Genomic DNA, 20,555 nt, shown 5'->3' on the forward strand with positions numbered 1-20,555 from the left:
TCGAGGGTGTAAACAACTTCCTGTCAAATCAATTTGGGATCTTTGGGTCTCAGGAGACTTGGAGTACCCTGGATGAGCCATTTTATTTATTTTATATCATTTCATTTTCAGTTGTTTATTAAGGCTCCCTCTACCTTATGTTGTTGAGCTGCAACGTTTTTTTGCTGTGAAGCTCTAGAAATGTTTTGTGGACCACGAAATTTCATCAGCATAGGAGTGAGTAGATAGTGACAGAATTTTCATTTTTGCGTGAGCTGTTCCTTTGATCTGGGAAAGAAGCACTTCACTGTCTTTCTCCTGATCCATGTTTCTCTTTCTTTTTCTCCACAGGTACCTCAAAGAGGACAAAACAGTTTGGGACTTTCCCTGGGAATTACGTGAAGGAGGTGAATCTGTAAAGATATCTAATCTGGCTGTAACACATGGTTGCCTGTCAAGCTTGGGAAGTCATTTCTATCGCGCATGGCTGTTGGTTAGCATAGTCATTTAGCCAGGCGAATCCATCTTGTCTGGGAAAGTGATCGGTCGGCCTGAGGTATGTCAGACTGCACGAGGCGGAGACAGAGACAGCTCACTGCCCAAACCTCAGCACGGTGTACACCTTGACCACATTTTACACTCTTGTTGACAGAATTCGTCCGTCTCCACGTGTGGAATTTCTCTGTGAAAACCTCCCACAAACTAGCTTTTATTGTACAGATAATAGCTTCCATTTTGTCCATGTAATATACAGTAAATAAGTGTTTACGTAGCACCTCAGTCTGGAGGCCGGCAGCAGAGCAGTGTATGGATCAAAGAGTGGATCTCATTACCTGAAGTGGACTTTGGGGAATTCAGAATGTATTTTCATGTGATGTGGGGTTTGAGCTGTTTGTCATGAGCTACCTTTCAGGTACAGAAGTGTTTATCATGATTAGCTAAGTATGATGCAAAACAGGCATCTCATGATTCAAAGATTAAGTCTTTTAGACGTCCAAAAAAAACCTCCAGGGACGAATTCACAATTAATGGATTGCGCCCCCTGATTGAACTGAGCATCACTTGCAAGTAATATCTGCCACCGCCGTCCTAAGGTCTAATTCACAAAAGAAATTATATTACAACATGCCCATAATGTTTTGCAGCTGAGTGCAGTTATCCATGTGGAAAAGTATAACGCACATTTCAAAATGACAGCTGGCAGAAACGGACGGAAGAGCAGCAAAGATAAGACGCTGATGGAGACTGTGGCAAAAGAATAAACGCCCCTAATCAGCTGATACAAGGAGGCAGGAGAAGAGGAAGAGAGAGAAAGAGAGGAATGAGAATGAATATATAAGAATAGTCTTTCTGATTAAACTTTTGCGGAGCATAAATTCAATCAGGAGAGACTTCATAAGAATGAACCATCGCTTCACCAACTCTCTGAAGAGGCTAATAATTTTCACTCTATGTGTTTATAAGCGCTTATGTTTGTGAATTGGATTTTTTTGCCAGTGAGCCTCATTTGCATAGAATGATGCCCCAAATGTATGCATATTACCAAATTTATATACATGCAGATAGCACCAGAGCACTGAGACGCAGCACAGTTAGAGGTCCATTTCATCCTTTGCGGGTGCTTTGAGAATTACACAGTGTCTTTTTATCTAATTTGTGCAGGTTTGGCAGCTGCATAAGGTGTGCAATCCTGTTGTGAATTCACCCCCAGTGTTGGCAGTGTTCAACATGCCAGACATTTAATGTGGTGGACAGTTTTCCTCAGTTTAGATTTAAGAAAAGGACCCCCAGAGTTTGAAGACTTAAAGCCTTACGTATGAAGCCCTTTGAGTCCTGTTTTACTTTCTGTTACATGTTCTGAATCATCATCAAGTCAGTATTGGCTACTTTCACAGAACCTCAGTGTAACCTCAAAGCTTTAGACACCGGTACAGTATTGCCTTCATTTTCTATCCAAAGGTTGTTATACAGCAGTTTTACACAGTCATGTGCATGACAAGAAACACTAAAATGTTGAAGTGTGCTTTAAGCTTCTCCTTTTCACAGTTACCACAGCAAACACAAGTACAGGACACATGGACTGTGTTGCATGTTTGATAAAAGAAAATGTGCATATGCACATCCTGTATTTTCAGAAATTATTTCTCCTTTTATCCCTCTTTTGTCAAAATGAAAGCAAACTGTGTTTGTTGATGCCTGTAAGGTAGCTGGTGTTAGATGCCTGGCTGCAGCTCAACCACAGGACAGGCGTGGTAGCATTTAACTTCCTGTTTGGACATTTAGGGAGATCCCACTTAACAAGATAATAGTATATTAATCAGTGATGACATGAAAGCTATTTAATGTGTTGAGTGAAGCCAACAAGGTGTCTTAGAGAATAGAGATTTTAACCATGCCCTTACTGACAAGATTGTACGTTTTAGCCATGTAAATGTGTACAGAAAACTTTAAGAGGCCTTCTGATATGGCTACATATTTTCATATGTGATGACTACAACATGGGTAATACAGTTAGTTGAATGTTTCAATAATAAGGTCAGCATTAGTACAGCATGCACCGTAAAATCAGATCGCAGCATGAAACACTATCACTGTATATGTCAGCTTTAGCTTAAAGAGAACAGAAGTGATGATGACAGGGTTAACAGGCTGCTCTTTGAGCTTCAATAGCTCCCCGACGGAGGCTGGCTTTAAATTCTGCTATCAAAGCATCGGAGCCGTCTTCCTGCGAGAACAGAGCTCCCACATGTCCAGCACCATCCTGTAACAGACACCACATGTCAGAGTAGATCCCTCCACACTCACAGAACGAAAGATGATCGCTATTGTTTTTCTTTGCTTGTGTTTTCATCAAATTCCGCGTTGTCATCAACCGCTGCACTGTGCTCATCAATCCTCGGCAGAGCTGTCAAATAGGACTTGTTGCGACCTGCTCGGACTGGCAGATGGATGCAGTTTGTAGGGCTGAAGAAATCAGTTAAGTTTCTACCAGGAGGATCGACGTAGCGAGCTATCTGATGCTCCAAGTAGCTGAAGTCAGATCTTTTTCTAATCAGCTGGTGCCAGACTATCAGCAGGTCAGCCTCTGTGTATAACTCTTTATGATCGCCTACAAAATCAGAAACATAATGTGAAGTGTTCAAAGATAAAACAGTTACTAGATCTAAAAGTGTATGTGTACTATATCTTTGTTTCTGCGTATGAATGTGTTAGATACGGTGGTGCAGTGGTGGTGAACATTGACCTAATTGGCTGTGTGAGGTGATATATGTGGTTTAATAATTGATGAAGTACATTCATTTAAGAAAATTCTGTAGCAATCAGTGTTTCATCCTCTCTGACGTTTGCTGTCGGGGCAAAATCAGATGTTTCTTCCTGTGCAGAACAGACAACTTTGCCAACATTAGTAGAGAAATGATTTGTCAGTATAATACACTGCGTTATGTGTTGGCCTGTATAGCACTGATATAATATTCAGGTATCTTGTTACACCACAAAAGCATGTTTTTCCCTCCACTGCTGGCTAAACATTTCTGTTCCTGTGCGACTCCAGATTCGCATGAATGTGCTGATTGGTTGGCTTTTCTTCCCTGACAGAACAAAGAGAGTGAGGTTCACTTCACCTCCATCAAACTGTGTGATGGACAAATAAACAATCACTCGTTTAGTCACAACACAACTCATTTAAGATTGTTTCTGTGATATTGTGCTCCGTTAAACATCACAGGATGTATGAATGTATGAATATATGAATGTGGCCGATGCACACATGTACAAAAAATGAATTTTCATCTATTGAGCAGCATGGCACAAGAAGGATTGTAAATATGTAAAATAAAGAAATAGACTGCGAGCAATGGGAGCGTCAGACTGAGCTCTCGGTCACTCGCAGCCATTTATTTACCTGAAGGATTTTTTTTTGGCAAAGCACAGAGTGGAGCGTTAACCGAGCACAGGAAGTTTGACGCATATGAACATTATGCTGCCATTTGTGAGGATCATAATGCCTTATGTTAGATGCAAAATCGTGCCTCATTTTCATTTAATGTCTTTATTTTTTTTGGAGTATCACTGAAATGTATCCATGACATATTTAATGTAACCAAGGTTTTCCCGTTAGTCCTAGTTTCTGTGATGGGAGAACATTTACTAAGAACTTGTCAGTTACTGTGCAAGTACCTAAAAGTGTGACACAATGCTTTAACTTAATGATTAATAATCATGAGAATGGACTAGTTTGATGAGACGCATAACCTGCAACAGGTTTGGTTTGTTTGCTTCAATTTGCAGTGCTGTTACATTGACAATATTAAAAATAAAGATACTATACACTGCTGTGACTTCGGTATTATGCAATATTTAATAAACCATTTAAACCACTTGGTGTGTTACCTGGTTTGATTTCTGGCAAAGATCTAAAGGAAAGCAGAGACCAAGCTGCGAATTCCAATAACATTTAACATGTTAGTGAAAGGAGACATATTATGCTCATTTTGAGGTTCTTCATTTTATTTTGCATTACTACTAGAATAGGTTTACATGCTGTAGTGCTCAAAAAACACATCAGTTGTCTCATACTGTACAGTGCTGCAGCACTGTATTCCCCCTCTGTCTGAAACACTCTGTTTTAGCTCCTGTCTCTTTAAGGCCCCCCTCCTGAATGCTCTGATTGGTCAGCTCAAACACGCCTGAGCCAGCACCGCTCACAACAGAGCAGCTGTGCTAAATCAATTCTTAAATACCAAACTAGCCATACTAGACATAAATTATGCAAATATGTCAAATGGAGACATAGTGTAAAGGCGGGACCACTGACATGGTGTTTCATGAGCAGTGTTTTCTGTGGGAGAGAGGAGCTTCTGTTGGTGCGGACTTTGACTTTTTAACTTTCAAGACCTTTTACATGCACAAAGAGTGATATAAAACACTGAAGGAAAGGAATAGAATAATGAAAAAGCACAATAGGTGTCCTTTAATGGAGTAGAGTTAATAGAGAACACATACTATAATCCTGAGCGGATGCAAATTCATGCGGGCTAAAGGTGGAGCTCTTTGTCTTTGGGTTGCTATCTGATGATCTTTTTTGATGTTGCACATCTTTCAGGCTACACCGTGGGCAATTACTGAAATTGATGCACCAGGGGTGAAACAAGCCACTAATAAATCTAAATGAGTTCTTTCTGAGATAAGATAAATAATTATATTACACTTATTTTGGCTGCTGTGTGGGGCCTTTAAAGCAGCAGGAAGAGTAAAATCCCATTAGAGAGATGATGTTGACAGATGTGTTTTCACAGCCATAACAGTCAGGAGCAGAAGTCTCCTTTTCCCTTTGTTCCTCTACATTATGAGGGCTTCACTTTAAAGCAAACTGTGTCAAAGACATCACTGGCATGGCTGAAGGTCTGTTAAGGATGCATGTAAGCCCCACAAGAAAGGACATGTTTCATTCAGTCTGTCTGCCCAGAGTTTTTTTCTCTCCACTTTCAGCAGAGATCCTCTAGCAGGAATTCAAGTTTTGGGAGCGGCACATTCCACATCCTGGGATTTAGCTCTACCATAAATGGTAAGCTTGCATATAACACGGTGACGTACCGGCAGGCCGACATCCCTAAAACAAACACTGGAACTCTTTCGAGAGGAGCAAAAAATGAAGAGGGATCACTCTGCTCTGTTTTCAAGGTATTTTCATTCAGGTGAAAGGTTGTTATGGCCATCAGAGACCATCTGTTAAAAGCTGCATTTAAGAGGTTGTTAGTCATATTGAAACAGTTCTTCCACATATTTTGAATGGTTGCTCTCATTCAATTTGAGTTATAGCTCTGTGTAGCTAACAAATGGCAGTATCAACTCCAAATTCACAAATTTATTCAACTATAGATCACAGAACCAAAATATTTTTCAGACTGGATTTTGGAAGCACAAAAGGCGCTAAAACCACAATTTCAAGCCAACGTTTGTTCCTTTTAGTTAAAATGTTAGGTTGGAGTTGATGTGCCAGTGTTTCTACAGAATACACAGAATACTGTCAACATGAAAAGCCCAAAACCAATCACTCCAGCTCAAGTAGAGCTGCATCGATCAATCTTAATTAGTCGGTTTTAATCGACTATATTCGCATGCGGTCTAGTCTAGTCCACATTTATTGCGCTAGTAAATATTTACAGCAGCTGCAGGCTGTATGTGGGATTGACTCAAAAAAAAGAAAAGTAAAGAACATTGTGGCAAGTGTCACCCAGTGCAGCTAATATGTGTGTTTTTAATAGTTTTTGGCAAAGAGGAATAAGCTTTATTGAGCTTTGGATACATAGGCATGTTAGAAGGATCAATAAAAAAAATTTCTTTGGTGTTTTAAGAAAAAATATAATAAATAAAAGTCTTGATCGTGGGCCCTTTTTATTTCTTGACCTGTGATCTGCCTGTGGCCAAAATCACCTGACATTCCTGGATGCTTGGTCAGCTTCCTCACAGTGATCCTCCTTCTCAATACACGATCTTTGTGCTCTCACTTTATCAGCGTGGAAACTTCAAAATCTATTCGTCCGACTGTAACCTGAGGGTCCTCCCCCTGCTCCGGAGCTGCCGAGCTGAAGCCAGGCTCAAACTTCTGACTCACTATCGATCACTGCACATGTCATAGGCAGTAGGAAGTGCGCTGGTGTCCAGAGACAGATCTTTAAGCACAGTTAAACATCCAACGTTAACGTCAGCTATGCCTCTCCGGGTGGTGATGCAGGGTCCTGGACCCTGGGGCTTCAGGCTGGTTGGGGGAAAGGAGTTCGAGCAGCCGCTGACTATTTCCCGGGTAAGTTTTTACTGTTTGCCGCTATTGTAATTCAGTGTAACCACACCTGGGTTTGTCGCGACGAAACTTTCACCTCTTGTTGCTTCGTCTCTACTTCACCGTGAACAGACTTGACAGAAAGCCAGTTAACGTTAGCTAACAGGAGGCTAACGCTACGCAACAGATGCTAAAGTGATATCACTTTAGTTTAGCTAACGTTAGCTCCCTGTACAGTGTCGGTATGTTTTTAATGTGGGGTCGTCTTGGGTTTTATTTCGAGCCATTTAGACTGTTAAATACAGATGAGACAAGATAATGAATCCCCACTGTTATTTGAGATGTCTTTTTGTTGGTGAACTATGTTTTTCTTTCTTTTACCTTCAGTGTACAGGTGAAACAAAAGCCCACTAATGATGCCACCACCAGCACTTCATCCTGTCCACTCACTCTCATATTTTATCCTCGAGTCTTAACTTCAAATTAAAAGCCTGATATTGAGGGGAAAATTCTAAACGTGCCTTTATTTTGACATCCCCGAGTGTCCAGGAAGCCCTTCTTCACAGCCTCATTCTGTTACTGTACAACAGCATGGTATTTACAAATGCAAAGTTTTATTATCCTTCATACACAGTCTGACACTCATGTGACTTATGATTTTGAATATGACTCTCCACTGTGTACTTTGCCTGAGTGGAGGCTGCCTTTGCTGTTGTAAATGTTGTTCCCAGTGGTCAGTCGGTCCACTCCACCCATGGAAAAGTGATTAGGAATTCCTGGACTGTGCCAGAGTCTCTCTCTCTGTGTGCTTCGAGCCTTTATCTTCAAGAGAGGGTCTGCCCTCCAGGCAGCTCTCAGCCTGAGCCTGAATGAAAACACCTCCCTCCATGTGGTTTCGACTGTGTGTACTGTAAATAATGAAATGTGTGTAAAGGTCCTTGAAGGTCACAGTTAAACAATACAGCAGCAGAATTAAACTCTGGTTAGAAAAGACGCGTTCAGATAAGATTACATCTGGCTGGATGTAAAGTTGTAAAGTTGTAAAGTCCACATGTTCATAATTCTAGTTGATTTATTCATAAGTGGTGTTTATTTTTTAATGAATATAACAAACTACAGCTTTGTCAAGTACCCTTTAAAACTGTGTAATCCAAAGTCACACATATTCCCAAAAGTTGCTGTTTTTTTTATCAGTTACATCTCCTGTGTTGAAGGTCACCCCTGGGAGTAAAGCCGCCCAGGCCAACCTGTGTATGGGAGACATGATCCTGGCCATCGATGGAGAGCCGACAGAGACCATGACTCACTTGGAAGCGCAGAACAAGATCAAGGGGTGCATAGAGGAAATGGTGCTCTCCATAGACAGGTAGGTTGTAGCAACATGTGCCAGTCTGATCTGCATAGCCGCGGGCCTGAAAAACACTGAGTAATATGAGACAGCTCAGCAGCAATCCAGGTGTTGGGGGAGTGATGTCGTGTTTATTCACGGCGAGTCATGCCTTTTGTTTCACTGAAATCTTTCGTTCGGTAAGTGTATGTAGGCTACGCTGTGTTGTAATTCTGTCATGTCGGCAGCACATTACATCATAATTCTCTGGTAGCGTATGATTTCATGCAACAGGCGTGTTGAAATGGACTCGGCAGGCAGGCAGGCAGGTTGAAGCAAATATGTTTGTTCAAATTAAGAGGGAAAGTATTGAACACAGGGCGGAGTAAACTGTCAAGGGACCCGAGCCAAAGAACATACCTGCGAGGAGTCTGCTGCATTCAAAGACGCAGGCGTAATATCATGTTCATGTGCAGCGTCACAGGAAAACACACCCAGAGATATAAAAAAAAGAATAGGCGTATTCTATTTAAAGCCAATATGTGATGATTATTTTGCGGCTCAGTATTTCTCGGCAACGCAATGACATTTGTTTTGTTCTTTCTGTTCTGCAGGTCAGAATCTAAAATGTGGTCGCCTCTTTCATCTGAGGGAGGGAAGACAAATCCGTACAAGATGAATCTTGCATCAGAGCCACAAGTGAGTGCCTGCACTCAACATCAAAGCTGGATGAGTTTCGAAAATGACTCCCCCAGCTCTCTCATTTAGCTCGAAACCTCATTTACAGGTAGCCATACAGTTTCTGGAAGCCTGCGAGTTTTCTTTCTCACAATGGCTTGTGGGGTTTTTTTCTTGACTGCCAACGATGAGGTCATTGTTTACTTCCCAACAGGAGGTTTCCTAGGAGACGGTAGTTTATCAGCCAAGCTCTGACGCAAGCCTCAGTTCCTGCCCGCTGAGTGGAAAGCTGGGCCAAAGTGTGAATTCATGTAGGACACAGTGTGGTGTGTCTCCGGCTCTGTGTGTTTCACAGATGTTTTGCATTTTTCGCACACACACAATAACGCGTGTTTCAAGCGCTTGTCTGGAGTCTGTCACTTTGATACCTCTTCACTGTTTTATTCCTCTAAAACATTGCTTTTGTCCTTTTTAGGCTATTATAACATTGGTTAATGCTAGGGTTGCCAGTTTTTGTGTAAGTTTATTTGCTTGCAGGGACTCTAGGGCATTCTGCAATTTAAATGTCAGATGTTTGAAGCATGAGCTATTTTTGGAGGTATTTCCGTGTTCTCACTGTGAAGCATGAGCTCGATTCGGTGGTATTTATGTGCCCACTTTGATGGCATGCCAGTGTCATGACGTGCTTGTCTTTACAGACCGTTAACTATAATTAAGGCAAAATCCATAGTTGCACATTATCCTGTTAAATTATGTGTGACTTTGAGCCAAACTAGAGGCAGCAGTCGAAGAAGCAAATACGACTGATTTTATTTTCAGTCGAACAATGTTTCCAAGTCTCTCATTTTTTTCAAAGTCAGCAGTTGCAACATTATTGAATTAATTGTTGAAAACTGGTTCCAAACGTGGGAGACGCCAAAGCTTCGCGAGGCCTTCTTGATTTTAAGGGGTTTAACAAAACGTATAAACATTAAATATATAGTAGGCCTATATGTGAGCATTTCATTCATTTCTGTGAATAAAACTAAATGACCTTGTCATGTCATTTTTTAAGTTTAGATTATCTTTTAAGATGTGACCTTAGGATAAGGGCATGGTGAAGACCTGAACACAAGCTATGTATATTCACAGAGCCTTCGTTCTCTGCCCAGCAGCCTCGTCCTGCATTAGAAAAGTACACAGTTAAAACAACCAAAGTGCTAATATTACAAAGTCCAAGAGTCTGGGAGAAGAAAAAAACGAATCTGTCAAAAAAGAAGCCTATTCAGTATGTATGATTTTTTAAAAATGAAAACGATACAGAAAACAGACATATTTCCCTAAAAAAGTTTCTTAAAACATCAGAAAAATGTACCTTGGATATGGGGGTCAGGGGTCGTAAGATTACTCAATGATAGAAAAGGTGTCACTAAAAGAAAAAGGTTTGGGAACCACTGCACTTGAGGTTGAGTCATTTCAAATGTTGTGTAACATTGATAACCCACATGATATCAGCTGCATGTTTGTGCATGTGCAAGCTCATAAAAAAACTCAAAAATAAGAGTTCAAGTTCAAAGTTGTGACCACCATTGCATCAAGTTTGCGCAAGTGTTGCATGTTTCAGACAGCGTGCAAGTTCTTTCACAAATGCCTGCAATCAGCACCTTTTGCTCGGTTACTCACACAAAGCTTTAACAGCACAATTTTCCATTGATTTTTACAGGAGGTGAAACACATCGGCTCAAGCCACAACAGGAGCGCTCTGCCGTTCACTGGTTTTGGCTCCAAAGTCGTGACCAACCAGTACAACAACCCGTCTAGTCTCTACTCTTCAGAGAACATCAAGGACTTCAACTCAGCCGTGGACGAAGTTAAAACCATGGCTACTGCGAATGAGCCCAACAGCAAGTAAGATAATCCTGAAATGACACAATTAAGTCCTGTTTAGTTTGAGACTCGAGACCCCAAAGAAAATGCAGTACGAGCTGTACCAAAAAATGTCAAAGTATTGCTTGAGATCACTAAGTCTTGAACTTTGATTGATCTGTTGGCTGTGTTTTACTCACTGCATCAATATCAATAATCTGATGATATTTTGGGCTTTATTGGTGCTTTTAAATAACAGTATTCAAACTTGAGTGATATATTGCCTCACAAAGGTGACCCAGACAATTTCCAGTTACTGCAGTGTGACGGGACTCAAAAGTATTTTCTTGGGTTTGAAATGTACAAAAACTTGAAACAATGATTATGATGGATGTAATTAATTGTTTTTTTTTTGACAAAATATTGACAAAAGCAGATACATTAATATAAATTATGGAAACAGTCTGATCGTACTTCCATTATCAGTGCGTCAGTTGTGAAGTGTTTGCATCACTTTTACGGCAGAGTTAACAGTTGCTTAAATGTTCTGTATCAACATATACTGTATATCCATATTAATAATGAAATTATACGAGGAGAGCTTAATTCAGGGCTGCAACTAATGACTATTTTCATTGTAGATTAACCTGTAGATTATTTTCTGGAGATATAGTGAGCTGTTTGGTTTATAAAATGTCAGAAAATTCGGAAATTGTCATTCAGTGTTTTCCAAAGTTCAAGATGACGTCCTCAAACGTCCTTAAATGTCTTGTTTTGTCCACAAGCCAAAGATTAAAGAATTCAGAAAATATATTTATAATATCACATTTAAGAAGCTGGAAAGTTTGGTATTGATTTAATAGTTGTATATAGTAAACTTAAGCAAACTAATCTATTATCATTGTAGCTAAATTTGTTCCCCATATCATTCACCCTTAGTTCTTCAACGACATAATGCTGACACAGATCCTTTGACATATAAATTATATTATTTTGATGACTCAGTGATTCATATCACTTTAGACAAGAAGCTTTGTTCTCTGTTTGTGTGCTTTTACTCAGCTCTGAGCTGGTCAAAGTTTAACAGCATCCACTGCTAATTGATAGGTATTACTTATGTTTCGCAGTCCATTTGGTTGAAGCAACCCCCAACAGATTTATCTACCATTACCCAATTTGAATTGTACTTTTTATCTTTAACATTTTATCTACTGTACTGCTCAGGAAAAAACATTCAATTCAAAAAAACTATCTAAAAACTTTAATCAAAGAGCTTCAGTGTTTAATCTTTAAAGATAGAAACACAATGTCTCTAGGGATCAATTATTTTATTGATTGAAAACACTCAGCCATGGGCCACTGTTTGGTTTGCTTTTAACTGCAGGATTGAGTTTATTCACTGTGGATTTTTAATTAGTTTACTCAGGAAAAAAATGAGCTTGTTAGATTTAGGCCAGCTCCCAAAAGGTCTGAGTGATTTATGTCTTAACAAATCATTAGTAATGTGGATATGATGGCCCAGCAGGTAGATGTATTCACTCAGCTATATTCAGTGCATTATGAAAATTGCATCACTTCCTGCAGCCTTTGAAACCAGGAAAAGATACTGATATAGAACAATACTAAACTATAAGAGAAGTCCAAGTGAAAATGAGCAAGAGACACAAAAGGTTTTTGTGATCTGGTCAGTAAGAATGCTTTGATATTTTTGAATCCTGTGACTCCTGCACATATATTAAAATGTACACACTTGCTTTGCAGAGCTCCTTCAGATCCATCACAGACAGACAAGCGGCCGGCTATAGCAGCAGATTCAGAGGTTTACAAGATGCTGCAGGAGAACCAACAGACTGACGAGCCTCCTCGTCAGTCTGCTTCATTCAAAGTGCTTCAGGGGATTCTTGAGACAGGTATGGGTCCTTGTTATTATTCACAGCTTCCTCGAAGAGTGATCAAGGAGTTCTCTTTTATAATGTATAGCTTTGGGGCACGCAATTATCTTTCATTTTTAATTTGATGACATATTACTTTTGTTTTTTGTTTGTTTTGTTCCTGATTAAACCAGTTGAACCTTAAAAAAGTATGTTAAGATTGTTTGTGTCGGATGTTTGTAGGTGACTGTGATAAACCGTCAGGCTTCAGGAGTGTGAAAGCCCCCTCAACAAAGATTGGATCATCTGTGGGAAACGCAGACAAGTTACCCACCTGCGATAAATGTGGATCCGGCATTGTGTAAGTATTTTATGATTCCTTCCTGCTGTTTGACAGATCACATGTTTAGTTTGCAGCACAAGGAAGTGCAAGTGAGCCATTTATGGCTTTGTCTGAATCCAGACCACGAGTGTCAGCCCAGATCTGTGTTCAGCTCTCCTCTGAGGAAATTCAGGTTGACCTGCTTTTAAACCTGACAGCCACACTTGGAAACCCCCACAATGTGACAAAATGTTGTGATGCAACACAGAGGGCTCCAGAGTGGTGTTGTTTCTGTTTGAAGTTTGTCTCCACCCTGTGGCTGGGTTTTGTTAAGACCACAGGACAAATGTGTCAGCTGTTATCCTGAAGTCCTGTTGCTTTCCCCAAAAACATATAAGCACAATACATTTTTACTTAATTTGAGTGAACTTCCTTGTTTTGGATTTAGTATCTTTGTGTAGTAAAAGTTATAATGTGTAAAATTATCCCAAATGTTTCCCACGACGTTCAAACCCAGAGAAATCCTAATTTTGTTCAGGATAACAGTGCGTTTCATTTGGTCACCTGTCATTATAACATCTGGGAGAGAATCAGAGAATGAGGGAAGAAGTTGGCGAACATGACTAAACGTAGCGTGATTAAACATTAGCTCATCCGTGAACATTTCTGCCTGAGCCACGTAAAGAGATTTTTATCAGCAGTGGTGGTCGTTTAACAATGAAGACAACAACTCCCATGATACCACGATACTTGATGTCATCAAACTAAAACCATTTGTTTTCATGGTGTCGATTGAGAGACCCCTAGCGGCAGAAATTGCATATTGTTGGTTTAATTCTGACAGCTGTGGTGGCAGCTGGAAAATATGTGTATTTGTTCAGCGTCCATCCCTTTTGGTCTTGTCATTTTGGTTTTGGTTCTAGTACTATAAGTGATTGCTGCATTGTTGCTAATATTTAGTTACTTGATCATGCTAAAAGGACTTCTTCTATGCACTGGGCCTTACGTTTGCTTGTGTTTTTTTGTTTTGTTTTATCATCTGGATTATATTTCCATTTTGTCTAGCTGTGGTGGTAATGTTCTTACGCTGTTGGTCCACCATCCCTGACTGATTGTAGAGGAAACATGGAATTTTATGTTCTTTCTCTTTAAATAAAGATTGTGAAATACGGAAACAAAAAAAATAAGACAGTTGTTAAGACAGTGCCACTTGAACATGAAACATGAAAAGAAATAATAATACTAGCCCTGGTTCAGGTTACGTCCTATTTTCTATACAGTCCACATGGTATTATCTTGCATAAGTAATTGTACATGAGAATCAGAGTGGCATATGACATACAATATAAGGCTGAAGGTGGGGTGTCGGAGTCAGGGATGTTTGTTGCATCTCTCACTCTGCATCGTTTCCTGTCATTTCTCTCTGCTGTCTGTCTGTAAAAAAGACATGAAAATGCCCAAACATTGAAGATATAAGGGCAAATGTACAAAGAAACTCTGTTCACAATATCTGTAGTTTTGTTCAGGTGCAGTTTTGGGCCCCTTAGTTCAAATTAAGGGACATTTTAACACAACAGCATACAATGATTTTTTAGACAATAGTGTTATTTAGTTTAGTAGCTTGTGACAGTGCTCCTGTTCACAAATCCAGCTCCATTTTAAACAAAAAAAAAGGTTTTCTGTGTTTTGATGTGACTTCAATAGCTTTTTGGATGAACTGAACACCGACTAGAAGCCAGGTTTTAATCACCAAACATCAGTGTTGAACCTCATTAATGCTCATGTGGCTGAACAGGGAAAATCAGGTTCAGAAAAACATCAGCAGAAGAGTGGAGGCTGTTAAAACAGCTGATTGATGGTCATTCAGTTGAAATTAGGTGTTTAGCAATCACGTGGGTGTAATGTTCAGGTGTCCAAATACTTTGGATATAATAATAATAATGGCTTTGTAGTTTATCACTCTGCTTTTACAGTAGAAGACAAAACTGATCCAAATGATTTAAATCCAGCTCATGAATTAATGTCTGAATAAACTTGAGAATTTTGTTTTAATAAAGCTTAACGTGATGTTATGTTTCTGTTTCAGGGGGATGGTGGTGAAGCTGAGGGACAAGTTCCGTCACCCCGAGTGCTACACCTGTACAGACTGCGACGTCAACCTAAAACAGAAGGGACATTTCTTTGTGGAAGACCAGATTTATTGTGAGACGCACGCACGCGAGCGAGTGACTCCGCCTGAGGGCTACGATGTGGTCACCGTCTTCCCCAAGTAGAGGGCTCACTTCAGCCTCGGATTGCGCGCCACGATCGGACACCATGACATAATCCCAGATGTCTCAACATTTAGTTCATGTTCCTATGACTACAAAATGGTCTTCTCTCGCATTGTGTTTCAGTACGGTCACTGGTGGGCAGGACAGTAGAGAACCACTTCTTCGAAAGTGTCAATTTGCACATTAACTTCTACAAAAGGAAAATCGATGAATACTATGAAATGATGGCATTTGTTTTTTTTATCTCCCTAAAAAGAGTCTTCCATTTGAATGACAGCCAATGTGTTTATGTAATATTTGTCTTTGTAAATGTAAATGTTCAGTATTTTGAATCATGGAAACAATGGAAAGCCAGACTACTTTTCACCACGAGACTTTTTCTACAGTTTTATTAAATAAATAGACCTACTTTTATGCTGCAAGAATAGCTCAAAAATGCATTTGAATCATTTCCAAATAAATATTTTAGCTTAAACTAATTTGATTGTGCTTCATGGTCTTTTAGTGAAACTTTGATTGTCATGAAATCAAATTCTAAAACTAAGAAATGGCCTCAAATGACACTTACAGTTTACTTTGGAAAGCATGACATCTTGTAAACAGTACAATCACACTGGAGGTCAGAAGTGCTGCTGCTCTGCTCTGTGGGCAGAATTATTTTGGCTTTCTGGCCAATTAGGATTCAACCTGCTCTGACATCACTGATTAAGCAGTCATTAAACAGTAACCACCAATTTTACACATTTAAGTATGTTTACAGGTCCTTGGGAGTAGTAAAACATATGTGGAAAAATACAAACCCTTTTGTGGCTCCAGAGGAAGCTGAATGCATAAATTGCCTCCCGCAGTGTCACTCAGTGGTTAAGTTGTATTGTGGGTAATGTAGGTGCCAGGTTTTAAAAAGGGAAGAAGAATATGAGGGATTAAAAAAGTTTGGCAAAATTTGGCTCTGCTGTATTGATTGTGATAATTTGTATTAAAAATTTCCAGTGTTACAGGAGTGCAATGCTAGACCGGTGGACTGCTTTTCAAAACCTGGTGCCTACATCACCCACAATGCAACAAACTGAGTGACAACACTGAAAGCAATTTATCAGATTACATGCTGCTTCTTCTGGAGCCACAGAAAGCTTTACAATGTTTTCACATATGCAGTAGTACTCCCCAAGACCTGTAAACACACTTGAATGTGTAAAATTGGTGGAGTTACCCTTTAAGGACTCCTCATTGGAAGATGGACGTCGTGAAAAGTCAACAGTGCCAAGTGTCTCTGAGACCATTCTCACCACAGAATGACCTGAAATAAAAGCTGACAGGGATAACACTGGATATATCTCCTGATGTGAAACAGTTTCTTGGGTCAAAGTCAGCTGACGTCACACAACCAGCAGACTCTGCGGGTGATGCTGAGTCCCACTCCGCAGATAAAACACTTGCCGGGCTGCTCAGGTCTGATCCCACCTGCAGGTGCTCCGGCTTGTGTCCGTGTAGGTCGGCCATGCGCAGAGTCTCGGTCAGAGCCCAGATGTAGTTGTGGGCAAAGCGCAGAGTTTCGATCTTGGTCAGCTTGGTGTCGTCGGGCAGTGTGGGCAGGATGCTCCTCAGCGTGTCCAGAGCGGAGTTCAGGTTGTGCATCCGGTGACGCTCTCTGTCGTTGGCCTTCATTCTGCGCCTGCCCCGCTGTCCTGACTTCTCACATCTGCTTCTGGGTTTTAGATTTTTCACTGAGGAGGCCTCCCCTCCGATAACAGACAGTGGTTTTCGGGGCAAAATTTCACTTGAGTCACCGGCTTCATTCACTTGGTGGCGAACAGAAAACCTGCTGAGCGTCAGTGCGTCGGTGGATGTGCGCAGGTCACTGGGGACGCACTGTGTTTTAGGAGACATCCTGTGCAAATATAAGTGAAATACAATCAAAACTCTAATGTAACTACAAAAGTGCAACAAGAAAACCATGAATAATGTCTTTAAAAATCACAAAACCAAGCTTTGTGTTTCTTTTCTTTTTTAACTTCTGAACGTCTAAATCATATTTCCTTTTTTTTCCCCACAAGCCTCAAACATTTTAATAAATCTGCTGAAAAGTTTCCATTTACTTCCGGTGCAGGTTTTACCTCTTTAAACAATTTAAGAGATAAAAATGAGGCAGAATAAACATATAACTGCACTGCTATCTAGAGCATATATCTGTAAAAGATCAAATACCAGATAATAAAAAAACACTAGAGCTGTATGGATATATTTGCACTTACTTGACAGGTGATGCTCGGATGAAGAGACAGACAGTCTTGTAGCTGGAGGCAGCAGACAGTGTATAGGTGCAGCTGACAGTGAGGGATGGATGCGCATCTCTGTATTTTATATGGCCTTTATCTTATCTTTTTGCGCGGTGGACGCCTGAATCAACAGCGCCTGTCAAGTGGCCAATCAGCTTCCAGACAGCGCGTCCTTCACCCTCCACCCCCACCTCTCTCTCATTCTTCACACTGCTGTATTTCTTTTTGTATTCTTTGTCATTTTCAATCAAATGCATGAACGTGGTAAAGTCCAAAATGCAGAATGTGTGCTAGATGAAAAATGACCACATTTCATATTCTGACTGAAATCAGAGAGAGAATATCAACCATTCAGTCTGTCTGGAGGCAATATTTCAAAATCAGGGAGCTGCTGCTTCGTTGGGGATTTTATTGTAACTGTTCACATTCTGTTCATTGTGTATTTATAACATCTTGTCAGCCATGACTCCAGCATTGAGAGCCAATGCTGGACGTCTTGTAGAAGCTTTATCTCGGGGTTCACGCTTGTTTATGATGCACAATGCAGAGGTGATCACTCAGAGCCCAATCCGCACTGTATTTTGGCATTTAAATTCATATAATATATAATATAATGCATATAAACTAAAGAAATACATAAAGATATGATACAAATACATCTATCTTCTTTTACGCACTCTCCATCCACTATTACACTCTTATGATATATAGAGTGACTCGGGACACGAGTAATGGTAAGTGTTCAGCTTCTTCGGAAGCTTTTAAACTCAGTAATTTGTTGTTGTTTTTTGTTTTTTTATTTGTCGTCAACAATAATGTCTCTATGTTAATAAAGAGATGCTGGCAAGACCTTTAAATTTGGCTGGTTGTCGAATTTGTGTGCGCAAATGCATTAGAACTAGAGGAAATAATTAATATATCACTGCATTTCTTTCCAGAAAGTTTTTTTTTTTTTCCACGAGGTGAGTTTGCAAATGTTATCAAATCCCTATCCTTGAGGATAGTTGTAAATGCCACATTTTACGCACTGAAAATATTGGCACATGCCATGCTGAGGACATGGTGGTCATAGTAACTTGGCAAGCTGGCTTCAAAAATCTACTTCAAGTGCATCACAGTATTGAAAAGTGAAGTGAAAACAACAGCATCTCGGTATTATTTTTAAATAAATAGTTTATTATTAAGTATGCAGTTGCGTATTTTTGATTGTGCGCACATCACATGATCTGGTTGGTTTTAAAGAACTTTAATCTGCTAAAAGTTGGCTCTGAACCTGACTGTTGCCAAGAGTTTTTCTAAATAGTTACTTATCTCTTTGTTAGCTCGAAAAAACTAATCTGTATCAAAGAAAATATCATTTTTAATGACACATATATTTGGACAAACATTTGCTTAATGCGTTTGTGCGCAAAGCTCCGGTGGTTGGACAAAGACAATTACGCATGGGCCCCCCGAACAAAGAGTATGTGAGAGGTTGAAACTTGATGTGTGAAGTGATAGTACAAAGGTTCTTGTTGTGTGTCACAACAATAAAAGCTCGATTTCTCCCGTAATGTGAGCCTGTATGTGTGCGCTATGACATCTCCAAAAACATGTCCACTATCGCCACAACTCAATTGCGCATTGCATTTTTATAATTTAACTTCACTTTTAGAGCGTTAAAGATTAGTAAAATATGCCAACGACATGCAGACACGTGTCAGCTCTGGTGAGGGGGAGAGGGGGAGCGTGGCAGAGCTCAAACATGATTTACAGTTGCCAACAAAGGATCACAGAAAGCTCTCCTTAACTTTCTGTCTAAATATGTGTTTTGGGAACAATCTGATAACCATATGCTTTCAATAAACTAGACAAATACACCAGGGAGATACGAGATGGTGCCTTGCTGTTATAAAAGGCACGAAAAGTCTAAAGTAAACTGAATATTACCACTTTACAAATAATCATTGATGCCAAATCCATATTCGGATATCATGGACAGGTGTTGGTTTGAAGTTGTCAGTCTCTCTCCTTGATTTTTTATCAGTGTGCTGTAGTGTCCTGCTTGTTATGCAAAGTATAGGCAAACATAAGCGCCCAGTTGCTGTGGAAATAGCAGATATCGGAGCAGACTTGGTTCGAAAAGTGATTTAACAATATTTAACAATAAACTGAGCAAGCTCCGGAGCAGGTGATACCTGCCCGATGCTCCTGATTAATACTTCCTCTACTACTTCACTTTATAGTCTCCTTTGCTTATTTATTAAACGAAATCTATTTATTATTATTTTAGCAAACAGAGGTACCAGGTGGGGCTTTATTTTCGTCCTCAGCTTTTTGTTTGAAGGACGTTTTGAGGGGGGCAATCAAAGTCCAACAACTCGCTGACCAGATTGTTGTCATCCCAAACTAGGAGCGGAGCCATTCAATGTGCCCCCCTCCTCTTCTTCTTTCTGGCAAAGAGCTGCCGGGAGAGAAAGAAAGAAAGAGGAAACTTCTTCAAGAAAGGAAAAACATCTTAAAAACATTTAATTGCAACCTGGATGCCATATGTACACCTCTTGTGAAACCCCTCAACAATGTGACTGCCTTTTAGAAAGTATGGAGTGCGCCTTTGGAGACGTGTGCGCTTTTGGAGAGGTGCGCGCGTCGTGACCAGAATGACCCTGAACACACTTTACACAAGAAGTAATTCACTTTTAATGTGCTTTGGAGTTTCCTTTCACAAGCAACGCATTGTACCTCTCACCTCAGCTTTTAAAGACAGTGTACACCAATTATAGCGGAATAGCTGTCCTATGGAAGCAGTTTGTTTTTCTGTAATGATTGGAGATTTTAAGCACGAATAGGGCTGTGCCTGTAAGTCGCCTCCTTTCAACCCCTAAACTAATGCAGAATGTGTTTTTCTTTCCTCTGATAGCTTGTTTACAATGCCAGCCTTGTGTTCATTAGTGACTCTTTGTGGATAAAAAGAGCAAATGGACCAAATTATCAGAGGAAATGTAACAGGTTACACTCATTTATTCATTTATAATGTATCTACTGAAGATTAATGTTTTGACTTTTCTATTTAAAAAAGCTCATTTAACAGGAGGTCTTTCAATAACAAAATATGCACATGGTATTTTGTAAACTTTGAATATCTTTTCATTTTTTTATACTCTGTATTGCCACTCACAAATAAAAAAATAATGAAACAGTCATAAACAATTATTAATTTAACT

At 39.9% G+C, this 20,555-nt stretch overlaps 2 protein-coding genes across 2 annotated transcripts in view; both read left to right on the forward strand.

Moving 5' to 3' along the window:
• Nucleotides 1-4,359, forward strand: part of LOC141009625 (sorbin and SH3 domain-containing protein 1) — a 47,825-nt gene extending 43,466 nt beyond the window's left edge. The window contains exon 27 of the mRNA XM_073482305.1: nucleotides 331-4,359. Coding sequence (XP_073338406.1) covers nucleotides 331-398 — 68 coding nt within the window. The 3' untranslated portion in view covers nucleotides 399-4,359. The remainder of the gene's footprint in view (nucleotides 1-330) is intronic.
• Nucleotides 4,360-6,589: 2,230 nt separating this feature from the next.
• Nucleotides 6,590-15,555, forward strand: pdlim1 (PDZ and LIM domain 1 (elfin)). The gene is made up of 7 exons (XM_073482479.1): nucleotides 6,590-6,784; nucleotides 7,975-8,126; nucleotides 8,702-8,786; nucleotides 10,468-10,652; nucleotides 12,372-12,520; nucleotides 12,725-12,842; nucleotides 14,890-15,555. Exons 1-7 carry the CDS (start codon nucleotides 6,692-6,694, stop codon nucleotides 15,074-15,076), a joined length of 969 nt encoding a protein of 322 aa, XP_073338580.1. The 5' UTR covers nucleotides 6,590-6,691; the 3' UTR covers nucleotides 15,077-15,555.
• The last annotated feature ends 5,000 nt before the right edge of the window (nucleotides 15,556-20,555 follow it).

This window comes from Pagrus major, chromosome 15, assembly GCF_040436345.1.
Source record: "Pagrus major chromosome 15, Pma_NU_1.0".
In the NCBI taxonomy this organism is placed as follows: Eukaryota; Metazoa; Chordata; class Actinopteri; order Spariformes; family Sparidae; genus Pagrus; species Pagrus major.

Excerpts from the sequence above, each read along its gene's own strand:
- pdlim1 (XM_073482479.1), top strand. The coding sequence starts at position 6,692 with ATGCCTCTCCGGGTGGTGATGCAGGGTCCTGGACCCTGGGGCTTCAGG. Across the intron at positions 8,127-8,701 it reads ATGGTGCTCTCCATAGACAG|GTCAGAATCTAAAATGTGGT; the intron begins GTAGGTTGTAGC and ends TCTGTTCTGCAG. Across the intron at positions 12,843-14,889 it reads AAATGTGGATCCGGCATTGT|GGGGATGGTGGTGAAGCTGA; the intron begins GTAAGTATTTTA and ends TTTCTGTTTCAG.